The sequence below is a fragment of the Osmia bicornis genome, chromosome 5 (genome assembly GCF_907164935.1).
Source record: "Osmia bicornis bicornis chromosome 5, iOsmBic2.1, whole genome shotgun sequence".
Lineage (NCBI taxonomy): Eukaryota > Metazoa > Arthropoda > Insecta > Hymenoptera > Megachilidae > Osmia > Osmia bicornis.
In genome coordinates, this window is record NC_060220.1 from 4,745,195 (window position 1) to 4,769,689 (window position 24,495).

Consider the following 24,495-nt stretch of genomic DNA (forward strand, 5'->3'; position numbering starts at 1 on the left):
ATAGCCTGTTTCTTTCCATCGACGAAGAGCAGCACTATTTTACAGTCCGTTAAAGGGTTGACTGATTGTTCGGAACGCAACGAGCGCTTGTTTTTAAAGATTGATGACCGCTAGTCATCGCCGTTTCTCTTTCTCGTGATGCTCGTTGCATCGATTCTTCGCAAGAAAGTACGACCGACTTCTTTCGTTCCTCTTGTTTAAACGTTATGCAACTCATTTTTAAGAGCGAGATCTTGTGGAATTGTTGGAAGAAGAGTATTCGTAAATTTGGACGTAATTACAGGCTGACCTCATGTTCGTTGTGTAATCGAGATGACTGTATATTCTTCGAAAACATTTGCTACAATTATATCAATCGTTTCGATTAGAATTTCTTATTAAAGTTATTCTATAGTTCACTTGCGATACGAGTTACTCAACGAACGCCCCTCATTGAGAACCGATCGAATATCATTCATCGATACTTTTAGGTGTCCATGCATAATCGATTGGAATTATTTATCCTTCGAGAAACTCCCACTGTTTTGCATTTCTTTCAACACACGGTTCCCTGTGACTTTCCTCGTCATTTCCTGAATATTCATCACCTGAATCCTTTGTAATCGAATAATAAGTTGTCACGTTCGAAGCAGCACCAGGAAGCAAACTTGACTGTACTATAAAGTTTGTTGCACTGTATACAACATCACTCCCTCGCGATGTAAATCAAAGCAATGCTGTACTAGTATAACAGGACGATAAATCGAATGACACGGTCATTGATGCGAGAATTCCGAGAACTTTCAGCGAGAGGGAATCACGGATTCCCGCGTGGGTGACCGATCTCACGTTATTGATCCAAGTACGAGTACTGTTCAGTTATTGATCCGCGTCTTGCTTGTAAATACACCTTTACGTAACGTATTGCAGGTATACAGAAGTTTTAGTCATCTTTTAGAATCGATGTAAAAGCGATTCGTTGATACCAGTTCTATTGTAATTTGTAGGAATAATCTGACATAATGAACGAGTATTTTTAGCAGCTCTATTGTACGTTCGAATAATCACAGATAAAGGAAACTTATAATCAACCCCCACGATGAATAGGCTCGCGTTCCGTTGTTCATCGAATGACATGTAAGAAACAACCTGACATGCCTGTTTCTCTTAATTACGCAACCCTCGACGACATATCCCACGCACATGATCCATTCATTATTTTTCATAAATAAAATTCAAGATTTACATTAAAAATTCACCGCGCTTAGACAGCTGCCATAAAACCATGCCACTCTAATCATCCCCCTGACAGAAATTCTGTCGGCCCATAAAACTATCGTCGCATCTCTAAAATGTGTGCCTACGAAGCAGCCACCGTGAACGAGGGTCGAGAAAGAGGCGAAGGGAACAGCACCCCGTGAACATTATCGAAAATTTGGGTCTCCCAGGTTCGTTGTCCTTTTCATCTCGTCCGACGAATGTGGGACGATAAAACGAGCCTCGTCCCGAAAGCCAAACGAGGCGGCATCGTAAAACGCTCGCGTTTCGGGGAAGGTGCATCGTTACGAGGAAGAAGGGGTCTACGTTAGCCCAGGGAAAAGGCAACAACCAGGGTATTATCTGGAGCAAAAGTGTCTCCCAAATGCTCGTAAAATCGGCCCGTGATGTTCTCGAGAAGAAACTTTGGCTATTTCATAAGAGATTTACTTTGATATTGAGCGAGAATTACAAGTCAAGGGTTGATTTGTATTAATCTCCTTCTCTATAACTTTCAACCTATATGATGGTAGAAATGATGGCTGTAGCGTATGAAAGTACATACATTTAACTAGAACTTCTAATTAAAACTCGCTTATACGCAACTCGCGACAGGAATATCTCAATTTCTTCTTTCTCTTGGACTCCGAGTTCGACACGATTCCGTATAATTAAAGCTCTCATTACACTAACGCGATCATCATAAGGTGTGATTATTTGCAAAAGTTTCGTAATGGGAACGTGAAAACGCATCGTTTCGAAGTGTCAGATTGGCGAGCAGAATTTGAACCTTCCAACGGTTGCTAATGTTCTCATTTGTTACACTTTCTACTCGCTCGATCGTTCCCGCTGCTCGCCAATCCGTCTCTTTTAATAACGTTCCAGGATCGAGCAAGCAGACGCGTGCAATTACCGGCACACTTTTTCAAACGACCTGCCAAATCTCGCCGGATTAATCCCGCATCCACGCCTCTGTTCGAGCCTCGTTCACCTAACACGCGGCCCAGTGACCCGAAAAACTCCTCCCCCCTTCGTCTTCTCTTTGATTCGAGTTCCTTCGATGAATCGCGACGTCCAGGACCACGAAGAGGACGAACGTCGACATCCTCTCCGCAGCCTGCTCCCGTTAATTATTCTCGCGTATTTTTCGCTCGTTGCCAGCGACGCAATCATTAATCACGCGTGTCACGCCTGTATATACCAGCGATCTAATTATCCGACCGACAGAGCTGTTGCGAACCGCGGCGGGAAAACGAATGTTGGATGACGAACGAACAGATCTCGAGGGACCTAATTTTTCACAGCAGAAAGTCGCGACATTTATGCAAAAGAATTCTAGAAATTCATCACGAGAGTTTATCATGTTTTCTTTTTTTTTTTTTTTTTTAAATACGTTCCTCGTTACGTAAGAGGACCCGACATTAACATAAACTATGGGTAATAAAACGAAAGCGATAAAACGAGAAACATCCTTTCACCTTGTCGGTAAATAAATTACTCGAATTTGATACGAGATGTGTGTTTATCGCGGGAACGCAGGAGTAAGTACACGTGAAATGAAATAGAGTGTTGTGTGTTCGAAACGTTTCACTCGTGGACTACCACGGCGTTCATAAATAACCAGACGGTACGCGGTCGAGCATGGAACAGCTGCGATATGTTCTTAATTATTTAACGAATCAAGCCAGACCCTAATTACTCACTGTCCTGTCGCGTTAATCTCTATAATCGCGCATTAAAACGTGCAATCTTTGTGCATACACGGTGAAACTTCGATAAACTGCAACTGGAAACTTTTTATAAACGTGCCTAGATACAGTTGCGATTAGATTCCAGACAAACCTCGTCGATAGAAAATCGAAATTGCTAAAATTATCGCTGAACATTCAAAAATTTTCATTAGCTAACGATTGTGGTATTGCATTGCAGGTATTATCCTGGTTGTGCAAAAAAGGCGAGGATATACTGTCGAAGCACGCTCAACACTTGGCGACGAATTTAACATCGGCTCGACTTCACGAAAGGGATTTCGAAAAGTTCTATTTCACGTCGATGGTGAGTACCCGCTTAACTTCGAGTCTTAGAGTCACGAATATCCTTGCTAATGGAATTGAAAGCAACGACCGAAGAATCGGTCCATATATGTCCCGAGGTTTCACTTTTTTCACGTCTCATCGAGTCTTTCGTTACGCTTCGATACGGAAGAAATTCCGTCGAGAGTCGGCTCCGAATGGCCGAAAAATATTAAAAGGTTCCTTTGTGAAGATCGAACGACACTAGCTAATTTCGCAAACTTAACGATGACTTTCGTATTTTCTATAATTAGAAAACGTGTAATACTGACGTTAATGGGATCTATATTTATCTATCCTAAGATCGTGTGTATTGGATCGATTTATTCGATGATCTATAGATCCTTACTGTTTTACCGACAAGTATTCCGTCTAGATCGCGATCACAAAGAATCGGTAAGTCGATCTGCTAGTCTGGTGGTGCCGTCTGGAGTCGGCCGCTTCAAACAACACTCTACGTTACCGATCGAATGGTGCCGCGGAAATTGAAATAGTTTGGAAACTTAACGACTTTCCCTAATGGCAGTAATTATTTTTCTACCGTGACTAGAAGCGACTATTTAACAATCGCGAGTCCCGTCTAATGGGTATACCTGATCGTGGATTAATTTCGAAGGTGCGAATCTCCTCGGCAACTTTCGCAATTAGAAACTTATTTATGGAGAAGTCGATTATCGTTTTCCTGGTTGCCGGAACTTTGAGTGGATACCACTGTCCCGTCTTATCAATCGATCGTGCAACTCCGTGTCTGTCGACGATGCCTTCCGTTCCGATAACGGAGACCAATGCGACAGCCTGACCTCCGCTTTCTGCGTTTCCCATTTTCTCGATAACCGATCGCAAAACTAACAGGGAACCTTGAATCGCAATTAAGCAGAAACCCGTAAAAATGACATACTCGAGCGACTCGGTACTTATCTGCCAAACGTTTATCGGTTAATGTTTCTACGCGGTATCGGTACCAGGAATGTTGTTTCCTCGAGTTCGCTTGAAAGTGGCGAAATTCTTTATTAGGATATTCCGGTTTTCTATCGTCTACGTGTTAACACATTACTTACAACTTGCGGACCAAGTACTGAGACACGCAATATCCCCCTGTAATTAAATCACAAATTGAAAATAGAAAGATTAATTACGTTATCAACCACTTCTTATTACAGTGTGTTTTAATTTTAACTTCACAAACCCTTAATTTTCTATCAAGTTAAATTCTCATTGTAGAACACAGGATAGGTGACCATAAACGAATGACGGATCATCGAGTCACGCCTCATAGTCTCTTTTTAATTTTAATCTTCGTAAGTGGGTCTCGCCTTTGTGTTTGAAACTTCAACTTCTACGCGTGATCGAGGATCGCCAAATTTGTCCATAGGTTTTTATCGTAGGCGTCGGACTTTAATTCATTACACCATACCTGATCAAATCTGTCCCACGAGTTTCTTCAATTTTTTATACATGTATCGTCCAACTTTCTCCGTGTAATTAATTGTCGTTTAATTAATACTTGTAGAGTACTCGATCGTTTGAACATCGAAAAACGTTGTACGCTGGTGTTTTCGTAATTGATCAAATGAATCAGACGTGTCCCTCTCGAATTTCTCAATTCTTCATTTAATCCGCTTAAATTTCTTTATATAATAATAATAAAAGTAACAAAATCATTAGCATATCCATCGATGGCATGAGTACAAATTGTCAGATCATTATCCAAAAATACGTAGACGTTCTTTTTTTTGGATGCAACGTTCCAATGACCCTGATCGTCCCTCTTCCCACATGTCCTGTCATAATTGTCAACGATGATCGAGAAAAGCGATTATTTAGGTCGATCGAACGGAACTGGGACGTCCCGGCGATTTATTATTAAGCGATCGAAGCTCCGGCAGCTCGATATTTGGAGCATCCGGTTAATTGCGAAAAGGTTCGGTTAAACAGCGTATCGATCGAAATGATCGTAAATTAATTCGAGGATGAAGGTACCGGTGGAACGGACCGGTTCACTCGGATGAAAATAAAATTTGTTCGCGATCCTTGACGATTCTCCCCTGTTGATCCAGATGCATCTACTTACACCTGCTGACATTAATATGTTGGATATATTTTAACCTGTTAAAGCCGTGCAACGGGTTCGTTCCTCGCGTGAAAGCTTACGAAAAATAATAACCGAAGGAGGTAGTTGAAAATTTCGGAAATGAAAAGACCGATATAAGTTCTCGTAACAAACCGCAAGTCCTTTAATCGCGTCTACTTTTTGCCTCTTTCACGTCGAATCCAACATTCCTGGCTTCCCGACATTTACAAGCTGCTCTCGCTTTCCGCGAGCGCAAATTTCACCAGGATTCCACCGGTGAAAGAGAACAAGAAGCGTTAAGTGGCGGACACTCGGTCCCGGTGTTTCCCTTTTTCACGACAAAGTCTCGCAACAGACAAAGACCTTACGTTTCACTAGATACGTAATCATCATCCGGAAGGTCGGCGTAGTTTCCTCGAAGTACAAACTGATGTCTCGTACCGGAAGCCGCACCAATGACAAAGACAACATCTAGGTGGCGCGTTTTCGTGGACGACGTTCTCGTAACCCAATTACAGGAACGGGTGACCCGAACGTGTTCGGAATAAGAAATGAGACATCTCAGCAGCGTTTTAATGCTCGTGAAATCACGGCCTCGGTTCCTAGAAGGATAAACTGGCTTGTCCAACGAAAACGACGCACGTCCTCAAGGATAATCGCGTGAAATTCACGAATATTCCGTGTAATTCCACGATGATTGAAAGTGACCAACGTTTTTCTCGTTAACGGCAAAAGATCTTCGGTATTTCGATGCTTTTTGGCGAGTCGTTCGAAGACCGGTGGAAACCGGTCGATTATGTCGTTCGCCATTTTTGTCATTCGATGACTTGGTTTGTTGGGGAATAAAGCGTAATAGGACTACATTCTGTACACGTTCGATCGTTATTAAGATTCTGAACGGTATTTCTTTTCTCATTTTGGTAAAAAGAGTTGGCAACTAAAAATTGACGTCGATTAACACTATGAAAAAAATCTAATACCAGAAGCGATTGCGATTTGAGTCACGCGTTCGATGCTTCTTTTAGAGGATTCTTATTAATTAAATTGAAACAAAAGCTAAGCAACGACGAGATAACGATCTTCAAGACTCTCTATTTGACCATCAGCTGGGTAGACCCGACTTTCCAGCTACGTATCTTCGCGCGGAACAAGGCGCAATCGTATCCGGCCGAGAGTGGATGATGGACGCGTGTCGCGAATCGCGATCGGGAAATCGTTTCGAAATATCGATTGCAACATGCCGAATCGGCACAAGGCGGTCATGCTCGTTAGCCCTGGTGTTAATCCGCCGGCCAACACTTGGAAAATTATAAAATTTTCCTTGAAACGAACGTTCCACACTTTACAAATGAAATCGTGGTTGAATCATAGTAATTTCATTTTCAAATCAACCTCTGCAGCACCCACTTTCCACCGTAATATATCATATTTAATGCTTCCATGCTTCCATTCGACTGAAAGGATCGGTAGAGCTCACTCTACATTCAAATTGCAAAGTATATTCCGCTCACTGTCGATGGGTGATCACCGACGAATTCAATTGGCCGCCTTATCCAAGAGCGTGGCTCCACTCGTGAAATTAGGGAGCAGACTTTCCGTCCACCCTTCGAATTTTATTAGCTACGCGTCTACCCTTCGGAAGATCGTCCTCGTGGTTGTTCGCGCGAAAAAGCCTAATCGCTTCGTTCCTCTTGCAACGCCCACCTCAAACTCGATAGAATCGTTCCCTCTTGAAACGAAAATGCAACATCTGTCGTTCAGAATTTTCTCATTTTCTCTTTTTAATTTTCAGACACATAGATTATAGACTTTTATTCATTTTTATTCTCGGTACGAAGATGTTAAATCGTAGAGGATTGCGTGCATTCGTTTCGATGTTCTCTGGCTTCTGGAACGAGATTCCACGCGATCTAACTCGTGCACGAGATGCATCGAGCCTTTAATGCAACTGCAAGCATGCACTCGATGCACCGTTCACCTGCACACGACCGACAGGGACGGAGGTACGCGTTACGCATAGCTGATCAGACGCGTAGGTGTAACACGAAAAATAAAACGACGGGATATGTGGGTTAATCGATGGTCAAAGTAGAACGATGCTACCTGGTGTCTGCTAGTCGAAAGGTGGAACGCCTGTTCGATGTTCTTCCTGTTTCTCTTCTAAGGAAACTCTTCCGTTAACGAGAGAATTGCGTGAGATATTATCGTGTCGGTTTCGATTAAATTGTGCGGAACCAGGTGATGAATTATTTGTGTGTACACTTGATACGAATGTTAGCATCGAAGTGTTGACAGCATTTGCAATAATATAAGAGTACATAAGTCTTAATTGAAGTAACTTATTTGAAATGGCCTGGTACACTGCGCCGAAAGTGAAAACGTGAAATTTGCTGTTTGGATATCTAATTAGACCGATGCACGTTACACTTCGTTTCACAGATCAAGAATCTACCAACATCGGTTTCAGTGTAAAAAACGAGAAACGTAGAAATAGGTAGATGACTAAGTATTAAATAACTGAAATCTTTGAATAATAAAATGCTATCAAAAATTCAATGAAGCTGCTACGAAAGTAATTTATATCAATTCAATAAATTTTCTTAAAGCGATCCTAAAATTAGCATCGTTATAGTAGATAGTTTCATCTTGATACCGAAGATGATGTTCATAAAGATGTACAATTAAGACAATATAAAAATTGGAAAATTTGTTTTCACGCGTTACGCTCTGAATCGCTTATTGTATGAAATCGTGATCTATGAATAATGCAAACGAGAAACAATGATGCGTTTTATGAGGAACGTTCTTACATATAAAATTAGAAATGGTTACGACATACTTGACCGCATAATTCAACTATAAATTATTTAATTGTGTTAGCAGTTCGATGATGGCATATTTGATAGGAGCATCGCGATCAAAGTTGTACTGTTTTGTAGCATGCAATTCGTTTATCTTCTATTTCGGTATTATCGTGTCATCGAGAGAATTAAACGAGATACCAGGTTCCCGTGAAAACCATTTACTGACAACGCGTTTAACCTAAATACGAGAATTCCCATCGGATCAAGTGTTAGATATGAGAGAAGAAATCCACGCACAAGGTATTCCAAGGTCTTCTCAGTTCCTTACGTAGTAAGCTCACCGTGACCCGTTACATTTACGCGAACAAGGCGTGCCGTTTTACGGTTTCCTCTTCGAGACGCCAGTCGGACTACTCGCAAAAGCTCTGATTGCATAATGCGATATATTCAACGAGAAGACGTAACACTCGAGCAACATTGTCTTCTTGTTCTTTCAATCATTGCACCGAGGCCAGGCGAACTTCCGAAGAAAAACGTTTTGCAATTTGTCAGGGAACCACGGCTCGTAAACAATACCCCACGTTCTTTTCAGAACAATAATGCGAATGTTGGATGACGTTCGGTTTGCTCGACGTAGAATCATTAAATTTCGCAGCTTCAAGTATTTTTCATTTTCCTTTTTCCCTTAAAGTTTTCCTCGTTGTTCAAGGTATTCCCAGTATGACCATTCTCTTTGCCCCTATCGCGCGCGTTTACCTGTAATCTCGCATGCAAATCAGTGAAACGGGGGCTGACATTAACTGTCCACTCGTGCAATGTAAATAAGTCGATGAAATATCGAGAGGTGAAATTATTCGCGATTCCAGACGCTGATAAGCGATCTGCGTCGCCCCGACGCCGGTTCAACTTTGCTTTGTCAAATTCCTTTGATTCTAATTATAATTCTTCTTAAAGTGTTAAAAAGCAAAACGGTTCCTGTTCGTTGCGCCGAGTGATTCGATGGTCAACTTACGGTACAAGTTAAACCGATCGATGGTTCGTTTGACAATCTTCGACGCCCGTCGCGGCAGCCTCGAGTTATGTACTACGTGCTCTTCATGAAAAATGAACGAGACTGACCCGGTGGCTCATACGCGGTGTCTACCTGTACCGCGTAGAAATGAGTGGAAAACGTAACTGTACCTTAATATTTCTCTACGAGATGTCATCGCCGAAAACGTGTTCCTTTTGCTGGCCCAAAATAGCCATATTCGAACGTTTCGCGCGCGATTATATGAAAAGTTTCTATACATCAATCTTCTTATTACGATTCTGCATGCAAGTATCTTAGAATGAAATGAATTATGGCTACCATTAATCGGAGGTAGTTTTGTAAAATCTTTACAGTTTTGAAAGAGAAACTAATCAGACAGGAGAGCAACGAACGAAAACGATCGATTCGGTTCAGTGCGGAGTCAAATAATTGGCCTTAATTTATCGACATACTTCTATGCACTATCTACTGCCAGTTCGTTAAACTTCTATCCCTCGAACGAGTTCTCGTTTCGCTTCTGTTTTAAATAATTATCTATGTATTTTCAATAACTAGAACATACGGGCTGACCTTACGATGAAACGTCTTTCATTCTTAACCCTTTCGCCTAAAATCATTTACTGTTTATTATCAGTATCGTAGAGAAGAAATATTGATTGTTAAAAGTTAGTACCACCAAAGGGTCAATTTTCTAAAGGGAAGAGAAGGTAATAAGAAAATGATATTTCCTATTCGCCGTCCAATTCCGTATAACGATTTTCTAACGAGTCGCGGTACACCTCCATTCAATCTGGATCACCGGTAAACGCGCATTATTACACAGTCGAGTGAACGATCGTTTCAGGATGTAATTAATTAGCCACCGATCTGGCGAGTAAAAAGCGTGGAACAGAAGCCGGGAAACGGGAAGCAAACGGCTCTCGCGAGTCGAACCGGAGCGAGATTCAAATGGGTAGTCGATTTTCGTTGCTTTCGTCCTTTTACGAAAGCTGTTAATTTCCGAGAGCACTTGGCTACGTGGCCGATTTAGTTGAACTCGAAAGTGTAGTAACCCAGTGGCACGAATATCGGCACACGGAGAACGCCTGTTCCTCGTCGATTTTCTCATTCGTGAGTGAACGTTCACGCTCTTTGTCCCATTGTATGCCAAATTTCTGCGCTCCTTCCGACAGCTTTGCGTCACAATTGGGAATAAAAGCGAAGCAAACGTTGCGGCGACCTTCGTCGAGTTAACCAACGAATAACAAACACGTGGACGTTTAGCGAACGACTGTGTGCCATTTTTTTCCTTCGAATACGAATGAAGTTTCGGGTAAAAGTGAACGTGACTATAATACTCGCAAAAAGATCTACTTTGTCGAAAGACGCGTGTTGTTGCATGAAGAATGCATGTCGCGAAGCTTGCAATTCGGGAGCCCATTTTTGGACACGAGCAAGGCCACGACGAACAAGTCCAGCGAACCAGGGCCTGGGTTCGTTAGCTCGAAAGAGTAACGCGAGATCCGCGTAACGAATATGTAATGCACGCGTATATGTATACGCACAATAGCATAGTTGCGATGAAAGTGGCTTGTAATCCGGGCTGAGCGTCGCGACCGCTTCATACTTAAGCATCTCGTTAGCCGATTAAGGAGTGTCCGTTCGCCGATTCAACGGAAAGGACGATCGACGATCGAACGTACCGCGAGCTGATGTTTCCTTGCATTGTCACCAACCTTCGCGACCATTTTTCCGATTACAATCGAACGCAACAAGAACACACCATGGATTGTCTTCCCATCCCTGTGTTGACGTTCCTGAAGCCTAGTCCAGGCCTATATACAATTGTATACGATGCATTTTAATCCGTTCTACCTATTTCTGATCGAATCTCGCGTGTGCAATTCGTATAAAGCGAACGACGATATTATCATCAAAAATAAGAGCTCGTGGCGTGTATACTCGTTCCAACTTTGACATCAAGCATGATCGCAAGGACTCGTCCATTCGATTCTCCTTTCCCTCGAGTACCCGAGACACTCGAGCTACTTTATGCGCGAAATCGAGCTGCATAGCTATGCATTCTAAAGATCGATTACGATTCCACTGAAGTATGCTCGCAGATGAAGTTTCAGCAGCTGTTGAAGAGGATGATCGACAAATTTCTAAGTACATAATCGTTTTCTCCTTATTTGCAATAGAAAGAAATTCGATTCCACTTATAATAATAGGTAATTTCAACTTCGTTGATTCTTCCATTCGCATAAATTAGAAATTATACGATCGTTCTGCTGTTATGGCGTGACCAATTCCATGATCAGCAATTCTTCGTCTTTGGAATACCAAGAGATTTCTTGTCCGTATGGAATCGTGTCACTCCCATGATCGAACCAAGGTCATCACCAGTTTGTCTCTCCACCTTGCAATGCTTTGATCGTTTTCTTTTTTTTTTAAATGATACATAAATTATCCAACCAGGGTCAGCCAGTACCCACGGTGGAAAACGCCTAACGGTGATCTGTCCGCTGCTAATTGCATCCCCGATGACCGAGCCGCTTAATCATAAGCGCGATGCTGCGCTTTTTCCATCGATTCTTCGCCGGCTTACTGGGAAAAGCGCGATCGTACCGGTTGATCGTCGTCGTACGAGTAATTTATAGAGAAACCACCGTAAGAATCCACGTTGATTCTTAATAACACGCCTTCACCGAGAGGATTCAACTGATAAATGCGTTGTGACCACGATCGAGTCGCGTGTGTTTTCTACCTGTTTCACTCTGGGAAAGTGACTCTGTTGTGCGTTCATTATTATCAGCAATCAATCGTACATGGACACTAAAAATTTTTATTCTAAGATGTTCATCATCTTACTTCATTGAGAAAAAGTGAAAATTCTTTCCTTCTACCATTCTTTGTTGTTAAGGGTATCTTACCCTGCAATTATTTAAAAAGAATATCAACCTTCCGTTATGGTGCGATTTCTCACGGTCTCGTTATCGTTCGGATTTATTTGCACGACCGATAATGAATGGCGCCGGTAGCGTCGCGGTATCACGTGTCGACGCAGCGGCCAGCAATTAATGGAATCCCGTGCGCACGTGCGTGAATGAATCCACGATAGGGCCACGTGCGAGATTGGCTCGAATAAATAGAAGCGGTCTTTTCAAAAATCCCTCTTCCCTTGTTCCTTCTTCGAGCCAGTGTAAATGAAAACGGCCGTGTCGCGTTCGAGCAGACTTTGCGAATTATTTTTCTCTTCGCGAAGGACGAGCTTTGAAATATTTGTCGAATAAGTTCGAAACCCTTCTCGCTGAAAGTTGACACTGACAGTGGAAACCTTTGGTGTATCATCAAATTTTTCGACCGTCCAGCGATGAATTAAAACAATAATTCAATTGTGAACTGTGTTCGAAACGATGAAAAGAATGTTGCGAAGCGGAATAGGAAAAGGTGGATGAAAGCAATGATTAAGAATGGTTCGATAAGGATGGCCAATAGCAGCGGGTACGAGTGAAATTTTACACCGGATGCGATTCGAGAAATGGCATAATGGAAAACGTTGTCCGCCAGCCTTTTATCGGAGTTCCTTGCGCAAAAGCGAGCCATGCGGGACACTTTCGTGGTCCGTGTTTTTTCATTCTTCTCGTTTGTCGAGTCTGACAATCGATCATGGCCATATGGCACTCTACGAAACTCCGATTCGCTTTAGGGTTTGCGCGGAACGAATGTTCGTTAGGGTGAAATAAAAGTATTCGGAACTTTTTAAGGGATGAAGTTTTTACGTATAATTTGTGCAATTTTATTTTAAGCCTAATCTACAAGTATCATCGAAACGTGTGAAGGCAGTGCAATTGTTCCATGATTCGCGGATAAAAAACGTAGTGGAATGACGAAACGTCGGAGAGATTTTTCTTGCTCTAAAAATATTATTCGTTTTTAAGCATTCTTAGGAAATGCGAAACCATACCGAGGTAACAAACAAAGGTATGATTATCAAAAAATGAAACGGTACTCTCATGCAAAACACGCGGCACTATGTCAAAACGATGACAAGGATTCTGCGGACGTACGATGACGCGAGGTATGCAAAAAATAAATGCGATTGCGTGATGAAACAATCAACGTGAGTCTGCATTCTTTATTTGTCTGGAAGGTTTCTTCTATTTTTAATGTTTTCTGCTTAGCGACAAAATTCTACCCTTATTTGCATACAAAAGCCGTTCGCCTCACAAAATTAGGACTTATTGAATATGTACGTAGATGGAGATAATTTTAAAAGGAGTGGCTTTTTTGCTTTTGTAATTACATAAATGTAGCAAATTAAAGCCACAGTATCCCGGATATTCATGAGCGTTTTCCCCGCGAGACACGATTATCGAGCTTAATTTCAAGCTTCCATGAACCTGAAATTCCGCCGGCTCGACGTATCGTGTCAAACTAAACAGAAACTGTCCGTACCATAATCGAAGGGTTGTTTCACGCTCTCCACCCCCGCGCAGTTTCATAGTGGCACTCCCACGCGGCGATACAAGCATGCCGAGTCTATCAATCGGCAATAACAGCAAGCGATCGCGTGAGCGCGCGTTACAGAGGCGAGGGCGACCGGTTCGAGCGGGTTTCCGAAAGGAAAAGGCATTCCAGGCTGCAAAGTGGCGGATCGCGCGCTGATTGGAGGACGCGTACGCGCGTACGTGTTCGGGACAGGGCTGCGCGAAGCAGACAGAGAAAGGAACGGAACGGAACGGAACGGATCGGCTTGCTTGGCATAGAGATCCGTATAGCGGCGGTGAGAGTTTAGAGTCGAGTAGAGCCGCGGCTCGAATCGAATGGAATCGCGCGTGTGCCCCTAGATCGTTCGTGTTCCTCCCAAGTGAGTGTGCGTGCATGTTGCATACGTGCTCTACCGTGTGTGCCGTGTGGCCGTGTGGATTAGGAGAGCCGCAGCAGTAGGCCACCGGCGCTCGACGCCTCTGCGTCTCTTTTTCCGACTCGTGCGACTCCGACCTACCGTAAAACGATGATCTTCGATCCGTTGATTGATATCGATCGCTGACACTACGTCCGCTCGGTTCATTTCGCGGTCTGTTACCGTTTCACGAGCTCGATCGCGAGCAGTGCAAGAATAAATAGTTGAATATCGATCGTGACAAGCTCCAAATCGATCGATCGCTAGTAATTTTTGCGCCAAGATCCTCTCGTCGATACTCTCGAGCATTTTCGTGGAAGCGAAGGCTATCGTTTTCGAATCGGAGCGCGACGAAACGGCGCGCGAACAGAATATCGCATCTCGAAGAGGGATCCTTGACCGACGACGATTCCGAAATAACGAGACCTTCGCGGGTGGAGACGCGAACACGCGAGACGACTGTAATTTAGTTGACCGGTAATCTGAAATCGAGCCAGCCAGGATTACACGGCGTTCGATGCGAGGCATCGGCATCGGTTTCGCTTGGAAGCGAACCACCAGAGAGGGCGAAGCGTTCATCTAGAAGAAAATATTTCAAACACCGCTTGCGAGCGGATGCAAAGTGTGTTTTCGTTGATGCGCTATCATTACGCTGCATGGGATCGGTTTAATGTCGGTTCGCAGTGCTGATGATCTTGCAAGGCGATTGTTTACCGGGATAACTATGAATCACGTACAGTGTTGAAAATGTACTGGATAACAACACTAGCATAGCGGACAACGAATCGGTGTTTGTTTGAAATTGATAGTTAGCCGAAAGATTAAGCGAATAATTGGACTGTGCTAGTAAGAAAAGTAATCGTGTTAGTTGCGGGTAGATCTATTCGAAAGTAGCGTATCGAAAGGATCGAAAGAAGAATATGAAACGTTCAAAGGTTTCTTGGATACACCTATGTGGACGAGCGGATCGAGAAGCACCGAAAGGAACCGGCGTCGCGTCCGGTTCGTGAAATACCCTCGTAACGAGGATGACGCGGGTCGCGTAGTTATTTCGGATGTACATCATCGAGGAAGATAGTGGGGACGACGGCGGATGCCGTCTGATCTCCGTCCGTCAGTGCGTCGACGCTGACGGAGCGCGCGAGACAGTCTGCTCGGAGAATCGGCCTGTCGACGAAGACGACGTCGACGCCGCTAGCCTGCTGGACGTCAAGTGTTTCCCACGTGTGCTTAAGACACCGCACATTCTCAAGAAGTCGTTCGCGGAGGAGAAGAGTCGGGAATCGAAGAAGGATCAATTCCTGAAGTCTTCTCGTAGCGTGGACGAGAAACGATGCCGATCTAGCGTCGAGTTTCCCTCGCCTGAACGGGAACCGGAAACGCCGAACGGCAAGATCATCGAGGAGAACGAGATTCGCGTTAAAAAGGACAAACTTGAAATTTCGATCAAATTGTTGGAAGTGGTGGAATGTAAAAGCACGCACGATGAGCAAGGTTACAAAACAACGGTGAACTTCGAATATAAAGATACCCTGACCCGTCCATCGAACGCTTCGAAGCTCGAAAAAGCGCGCGGTTTGCGAAGAAGCGTGTCCGCGCCCGGCAACGGATCATCTTGTCAAACTTCTGAGAACCAAGATACCTCGACGACCAAAGAGAAACGCGTCCAAAGCGGTTCGAAGGATCGCAAGGAAACCAAAGACTCCGTTTTCGCTAAAAATCCAACGAAAAGTATAGCTTGCGGTAAGATCGATGGCGGTCAGATAGCGAGATATCGTTCGAGGACGAGCAGGTCGCAGGATTTCGCGACCAGGACCGAACAGTCGATCGCGAAGCGCAACCAGAGCCAGCTAGATCCGACGCGAAGGGCCAGGGCCTCGTCGTTCGTGATCGAGAGGAAGAAATATCGCCAGGATACAATTACATCCTCGAGGTCCAGCGAGGATCTGTCGAGGTGCACGTCAAGCTACGAGACGGAAGCTGATGGAATGCGGAATTGCAACGGCGCCGTGGCGGGCGTCGACGAGGACGAAGGATGCGTGCTGCTTGGGGTCCGTTCCCTCGACGAGGGCCCCCAGCTACCTCTGATACCGCGACAGGACGACAGGTGCACCAGGAGGGACAGAGAACGTGCTAGGCTCCTACGACGAAGAAGAATCAACGGCAGATCCGCCTCGGTGCCCAGGGTCCATGTGAGTTCAGTTTAACGTTGACGCGCGTTTTCTTCAGTCCCCACGATTCCTCTTCGTTCCTGTCGTCGTCTAACGCGCCAGTACTTGCGAACACGCGGCATACGGTAATGCGAATTTTATTCATTTTATACGGAAAACATGGTAGTGATAAACGTTCGTTACGTCTCAACTGATATTCAAAGCGATGGGATACGTAGGACTATTTTTCTGAATAGTAATCGATGAATTTTCTTGGCTTAGTATGTCATAGAATTTCTGTGAAAGACTAACATTTATTTCACGTAGCGAATTTTCTTTTCCTTCTTCCCAAATGCTTTTTTTATTTCTTTAATGACGTTAATAGCGACCCTGACAAAGACAATCATTCCGTTAGGTTGTTTCCATAAAGTCTCTCTCGCCACCCAGAAAAATAAGGCATCCGAGAATTCGTTCAGAATGAAAACCAATAGACGAATGATTTATACGAATAAAAAACCCACTGTATGTCTCTTACGATCATTGCCGTTCATTTTCATCGCTGTGGGACGCCATACAGGAAACAAAGGAAAGAAGCAGAAGTTGAGGCATTAAAACACGCCTATCGGTTTACGCTCCGAGTTATTGCTTTTCCTACCATTCTCGGTGCATCGTGCATTCTATTGCGCGAGTAAATCACTCCGTGGCATCAACCTGCTAAAATGCATCGTTCTGTGCACCTCTCCTCCTCCTCCGCCACCTCTTCTTCGCCGGCCCACTGTCACGGATGCAACGATCGAGGTGCAGTGTTCTTTAAGGTGCACCCACACGAGGCTGGAATGGCACGGTGAAACGGCAACGTGGTATTTAGATGCGAACCGATCGACTGTTGCGAAAGCCACTCTTCGGGTATTTGCGTTGGCGAGTGCCTCGACCCGATCAGGAATTTACCTGGTGCGAGAGCGTGCCGTTCCACGCGCTCGAACGCTCTTGCTCGGATGCGTATTAGCTCCGACACACGTGGGTGAAAACGAATCGATTGATTGAACGGATCGTTTCTGTCGTTTAATCTTCTCTTTATAAATTCCTAATGAGATCTTAATACTGTATTAGCTGTCGCGTCACTTGTCTGCATGATATTTCTCATCTATTTTTAATTACTTTAATTAATTGTGTTCAGTATTCGACAAGTTTATTGACAGAAAATTTGACCGATTCTTTGTTAGATTACAAATTATATAGATAATTTTTTGGAGCAATTAATGCTCACATTTGTTTCGGATACCGTGCAGTGTTGCTCATTGGAAAACAATAAGCTGAACGCATTCCGTGTCACGCGGAGAGAGAGGCGGGTTGCACGTGTGCCCAAAGTACGCGATGATGATTAATGATTTGTTAACGACTCGTTGCGTACACGAGTGTTCAGCGATAACACCGTGCAAACAGTTTTAAGAAGCTTCGCAGATAATGCCGCGCCCGAAATACCGGCAACCTCGAATACATTTATTTTAATTTTGCCGAACGTTAAAACTATGTCAAGCTTTGCCTAAATTTGCTTTTATATGCTAAACGTTGCAAAGAATTTCTCTGGACAGCCTAGATAAAAATGCTAGTTACGTCAATGGCTAGCTATCGAAATTTTCAACTCGGCATTCCGGAAGGACCAACGTCGTTTTGGAAGTTCATCGTTGTTTACGCTGTCAGGGATCTCCCTGCTTGGAATCCAGCGGAATTTATGCGAAATTTCTCCTACGAAATTGCCGGCCACGAATCGCGGGAATGTTAATGGCCACCGTGTGGCGGTTCAGCCAGTCGAGGTAAATAATACCGAAGGCCTAGGACCGGTCTAACGTTCCGATCCAGTTTGAAACCACTTTCGTTTTTTCCCGTTCGCCCCTGGCCGACCGAAAGGAAACGATACCATGTTTTTACGCTGGCGACAATGCAAGGCGTGGCGTCTCCTTTCCGCGGCGCGGCGTCGTGACGCTGTTCTAGCTTTTCAAATGTCAAATCAGCTGGGCGCGAGGAAATCGTGGCTGAACTAGGTACCTTTCCCGATCATCTATCCCATTTAACCATTCGGCTAACGTTCCGTACGAGCTTGATTCCACGAAGAAGAGTATGTTGTTTCGTGGATTTCGATGATTAATCGAACCGTGGCAAATCTGACACAATTAGCTATCACGATGCCATTAACTTAGAGCACGCGAACGGCTTCCTCGTAGCACTTGTACGACGTCCGACCTGAATATGTATCGTCGGTGCAGCCGTTTCCGCTCGAAAGATAAATCGCCTTCAATTTCGGCTTAAAAGGATTTCCAAACGTCCGGTCTTCCATCGACGATCTACTTCTAAACTTGATCGTTTACTTCGCCTTTCCGCTTGCCCTCACGCAGCGCGTTACAAGATTATGCTATTCGATTTTTACGCCGGATCCAGAAACTCGTTCCCATTAACGCCTACTTCATTTTTTGTCAATCGAACAAGTTATGGGTAAATGAAATACTTGACTGTTATTATACTATCGCTATGATTTGTATGATTCACGCGCTTTTTACATTCTATTGCTACCGACAAGCTTCTTTGAAATATAGATAGATTCTCTGAAAGGTGGGTTCGTCGGAGTGTTCAGGCGCCCTCCGATAAGCAGAGTGCTTTCAATGGAATGTCTCCCGTGTGTTTACAATTCGACTGATCTTTCCAGTCGACGTTCCAGTGCGTAGGCGTAGCAAGGGATACCGATAACGAGCACCGAGTCCAATGAATCTCCATGAACTACGAATAGAGAGAACGATCGAACCAGGAACAGCTTCGCGTAATGATACACCGATGGAAAAGAGGCCGTGACGTAATCTAGCCACCTTTGTCAGCCACCGTTTTCTGCGAGCGAGGTGTTAATTAATAGACTTCTCGGACTCCTCGCACGACGCGTCTATCGCGAAACGAAATGGAATAGATGGAGTGAGAAAAGTAAATCTGGAATAGTCGATGCCCTTCTTTCGAGTTCGATTTCATGCACGCAATTACTTACAGTTCACGAGAGATCATTAGCAACAGAAAGTTAATTGATACTGTACCGAATACATAACGCATGAATTATGCAGCACATTTATGCTTGGAAAGTTGTTTATAGTAATGAACGCATTAGTGTGCTCGAAGTTGTTGAAAGAGTTCAAATAAGGCTGATCTCTGTGAAACGTGTTAAATCATCGATGACTGTTCTTTTTTTTTAGAATTCAAGGTGTTAGAATTCGTAGAATTCCAATTGTAAATTGTGGAATGAATAATTTTATAACAAGACTAATTGAATCGATAGACCCTGGTAAGGTAAAAGGGTTGAAAGTATCCCTGTCTGATCATTCATAAACAAACTTCACTTGGTTCTGAAAGGAGTAGGAAAAGCAACGTGCCTGTTCTTTATTTTCAATCTCGTCCAATTATTATTCCTCGTCTCGTAATCGAGCCGATTGCATCGACCGCGTAATCGTCAGCTTTAGATTTCTCCTATCGATAGTTCCGTTCGCTAGCGGAAGTCAGCTTTCCCTCGGAGCGACACGCAACGCGTCGAACGTCCGTGTCATTTGTATTCGATGGAACTTGAGACGTTGCGACAGAAACATCGCCAAAAACAAATCGTCCTCCTTATCGAGGGAAACCCTAACGAAGTTTAATTACTAACCAGAACAAAGAAGGGTCTCGGGTGTCGATCGGTAGCGTTCTTCGAACCACGAACGAGATAGAAATCGAGCATCGAGGACGCTGACGTTCGAAAACTCCCGGCTAAGTACATCGAATCGTTCGTCTCGCGTTTCTCGTCGTTCTGCGATTACATACGCGTCGAACTTCTTGGAAGCTCGATGTTGGAACGTGCCCGTCGAGAAAAATAGTGCCAGCTCGGCGAGCCATAACGGAGAACGCTTTTACGAGAGCCATTATGCACGAAGGTGCGGATGAAACGGCCTGTCTGTGCCTCGAATCTTTATTCAACGACACTGACTCCATCAAATACGAACGAGACTTAACCGTGTAACAGGAAAAGGTGTCGGAGGGTGTATCTAGACTCGTTAGGTGTCGATGTTCTACTTGTACGATCATCTGTTTAGTAGCTATTACGACGTGTAGCGTTTTACTCCACAACCGCAATTGATACGGATGCGGTTCGATGCACGTTGAGAAAATTGCTTAGAATATGTCTTCAGTAGATTCTGAATAATTTTGACGCCATTATGGAGAACACAGTTCGGGCATAAATAATGAAACTTTATAGAAAATTGATGAAACCCCGGAAGTTATCATCCGGTCAACGAAGAATTTACAAAACACCGTGAAATTTCTTCTTCGAATCAACGGATTTAACATTTGACACAGGCGCAATTAGAAAAACAGAGAGGAAAGTTACATTTGAGAAAGGAAACGATTCATCTTGGCTGAGAGAAATCTTTTTTTGTCGTAAGATCATCATCATAAATTACAACTATTTAATTACCTAGAGCTATTAAAATATTGTCGATTTTCCTCTAATGAAACGTAGAAATTAACGAGGGTTGAATGGACAAAGGTAAAAGGGAAATAAGTAAAAGCTGCGAAAATTGAAATTCCCTTGCTTTCGATAAAAACACTAGATGATAAATGACTCGTGATCAAGCTATTCGAGTCTAATGGTGGTCGAGCGAACGGTCCGCTTTCTACTTGATCGAGAGACAACGAGAGGCTCGATCGTTGCCGGTTTTTGCACATTTATGTTGCGAGAGAGTGTAACGCGGTAATTGCTGCCTAGTAATTGCATCGGGGGATTAATTTTCATCGGTTGAATATGATAAACTTCCACGTTGCGGCTGGTGCAGCTCGTTATTATTATATAATATACGCGTGGGCCCGAACACTTTCCTTGAACGAGAACAAACAGGTGCAACAATTTCATGTAAATACGACCAATTAATCCGGGTGTTGAATGAATGGTAACGACCCGTAACAAGCCGTAAACAGACACTTTTAATCGTACCCAGATTGCGATCGTATCTATCGCATCTCAAGCGTGTTTAATTACAAAATCTCACCTGTCACCGATTTTCATTATATTACACTTCTCGTTGAATCGCAAACGGTGTCTAATTCAAGCCTCACTGTCGTTTCGTCCCGTGTGGTATTTATACGTTCGAGATTCCTGCAAAAGGTACGCGGGGCATTTTCGAGGATAAATGGGAGGACGGGTTCGCGGATGGCAAGCGCGAGGAGTCATTGCCTTTCGCTTGCATATATTTTTAGCGTCGCGGTTGGTCAACATTTTCTCTTTCTCAACACTGACTCCCTTTCTATGGGCTTCGTGTTTTCTTTCTCCTCAGTCTCTTTGCTCGCGTTCGCGACACACGCAGCTGCCGCGGAATCGTGCATTTTAATTGCACAAATCAGCCGAGCTATTTCAAGGTAAACCCACCCTTGACTCGACCACCTTTGTTGTCGTAACGTCAAATCATCTCTGAGGCTTGCCTCTTTGCGAGCAGATAAACTCATTGGATACACGAGCATTATTTCATTTAGCAAAGGCTTAATATATTTGATAATGGGTTGCAATATGGGCACGCAGCTAATTAAAATCTTTTGAATGATGCAGCTTCGTGACGCACGTTCACGATCGCTGTTCGATGTAGACTCGTATATAAAAAAAGCGTTCGATTTATTCGACGACGGTGGTCTATGATGGTACGATTCGATCAACGGCGCCACGAGAGAAATGCAGGAGGTGTATAATGTAGCAAGTAAAATATTTTCTTTGGTCGGTTTATTTCTAGAACGTAAAAACATCCACCGAGAGCATTTGTTTGTTCAATTGCCTTCGGATTAACCGGACGTACGGATATGTTAAATTTTCCTAACGCAATTTATAGGAATTTTTAGAACTCGTTTACTGGCTTATAAAGTTTCTCGAAAATATGAATAACAATTCTTCGGCAACATTTCAATCTCCTAAGGATATAAAGGGCGGATCGAGATCGCGTTAGAAGTGTCGGTTTCATTTACAATCTCGTTAGCATCGAATCGAATGCAACCTTAACGATTAGGCGTCGCCTAACGAGCCGGTGGTTGCGAGCTGCGAGCGGACAGCCGGTGCGGAAAACAAGCTCGAGCCACGGCTTATTAAAATTCATGTTCAATTTGCCGGCTTCGTAGGATTGCGCAACGAGCTGTCGTGCAAGTATCCAACAAGGGTTCGCGACTATCCTTCCGCGCGATCTCCTCGTTCGAACCTAGCTGGCCTTTCGCTTTTCAACGCACCAGTCTCGACGTTTTCGTTCAACTTTTGGCTTTTACGATTCAGATCGTGCTGGTCTTTAGATTTTCAAGATATTCACGCTTGGTTGAACACTTTTGGTTCTTAGAATGTAATAATTAGATTTATAGAGGGAAGATACCCATCTTTATCCTGTTAGTATTTGTTTTCATCAAGTAAGCTTCTAAGAAGCCCGACGAATCGATTTCATTGAAATAAAACAGCTTTTTCTATTTGCACTTCGGAGTCTTATTGTAAGACGAATTAAAAGATACTGGAATTCTTCACTTGTATTATCGTAACACGTAGATTATTCACATTTTAATTTACACTGGCGTATCATCGCGGTGAGTTCTCCTTAAATCGGCGTATTTATAGCGGTGACGGTGGTGGAACGCGCGCGATTTCGCTGGAATCTTTGCCCGAGGATAGTTCACGCTACTGTATCTGTTTGAAACTGACGGGAAACGATTGTTTCCTCTGTTCGCGGGATTAGGAATTTGGAACAATTCCAAACTGTAACTACTCTGCTATGAAAGGAATCTCTTTTGTTTACTGAACCTTGCACCAGATTGTTCGTTGTTTTTCAAACATTCAACGCGTTTCACGCTTGCTCAGTTACTATCCAAATTCTAAAGAACAATATTGACTGCAAATGTATTCAATTGAATATCCAACAAAAGTTTAAACAGAAAAGAAAAAGGAAAAATGTATCTGAAGGAGTTAAAGACTCCAATTCTTGCTTCTTAGCTGATCGTAGCCAAATTCTGGCAGCGTGAATCAGCGAAGAACCGTAAGCTCCGTAAAAAGAAAAGCTCATTTTTACGAAAGAAAGAGAAGAAGAAGAAGAAGAGGAATCGTTCGTGACAGAGCGTAGAAAAATCCTGTCCCTTTAACGACACCCTGCTGATGTCATATATTTTTACGCATACCGTGGGCGTGTCTCAGCGCCCAATAAGGAACACGAGCATATTAGATCACGTATCGTGAGAGGTGGCTCGTCGCGATCGTCCGGTAAACTCGGAAGGAATTGGCCAACAACGAACAAGTCGAACGAGATGCGTGGCATTCCTACGAACACGATCGCTCGCGTACACGTGGGCGATCCTGTTATCTCTCGATTATCGCTGGCGGTCGCGATAATGAATGCACTCGTTCGATCGACCCACGATCGCGCGAGCCACGTCGAACAGGATATATCTAAAGTGTCGGGTTTTCGATATGTGGGACAACGCGGTTAGAAGATCGTATCGTGTCTTCGCGCGCTAGGCGTGAACCAAGGAACCGCAAGCTAAGGAACGAAACAGCCTCGTACTGTTTCGAATCGAACAAACAGGGATATTGAAATTTAATCACCCGTCGTTTATCGCTAAACGACTCGATTTATCTGTTGCATCGAATGCGGTTTCGATAGAAAACGAAGAACAACGGAATTCTTTTGTATTCTAAAATAGTAAAGATGATTGGAACTCAGGCTTGTCTTCGTAAAAGAGGAAGTATCCCACGTTCCATCACATGTTTTATTTGTCCGTGTTCCTTAAGTGTCGTTAGGAAGAAAAACAAAATGTTCGTAACACCTACATCGCGTGTTTCCATTCAGGAGTAGTAAGATCAAAAGAAATATAACAATGGATGACATTCTGTTTCTAAACATGTTGTTGCTTGCATAGAGACGCTGTGTTATGCATTCGTAATTAGAACAAAGCTGAAGCATTCCTTAGAAAAAAACATATGCTTATATAAGCCTACTACGTGGTAAAGGGGTAAAGAATAGAAAATTGAAATTCAATAGCGTTTCTCAGCATTTCTCTCTGCCTCGGATACGTTCCTGAATACTTGATTGTTTTCCCGCTTCGATCGGTAGCTCCTATTTTCGACGACCCCGTTGAATCCTAATCCCCCGAGTGCCGTAAAATCCCGGTAATTTTATTTTCGCGAGGCTCGCAACAACGATCGAGCAATTCGCGGGTAGTCAACGA

General features: G+C 43.6%; 1 protein-coding gene across 3 annotated transcripts in view; it reads left to right on the top strand.

Annotated features, from left to right (window-relative positions):
• LOC114880410 (puratrophin-1-like) overlaps window positions 1-24,495 on the top strand; it is a 193,485-nt gene that overhangs the window by 154,068 nt on the left and 14,922 nt on the right. For all 3 annotated transcript variants that reach the window (XM_029196401.2, XM_029196409.2, XM_029196424.2), the window contains one exon: window positions 3,166-3,291. In XM_029196401.2, coding sequence (XP_029052234.2) covers window positions 3,166-3,291 — 126 coding nt within the window. The remainder of the gene's footprint in view (window positions 1-3,165; window positions 3,292-24,495) is intronic.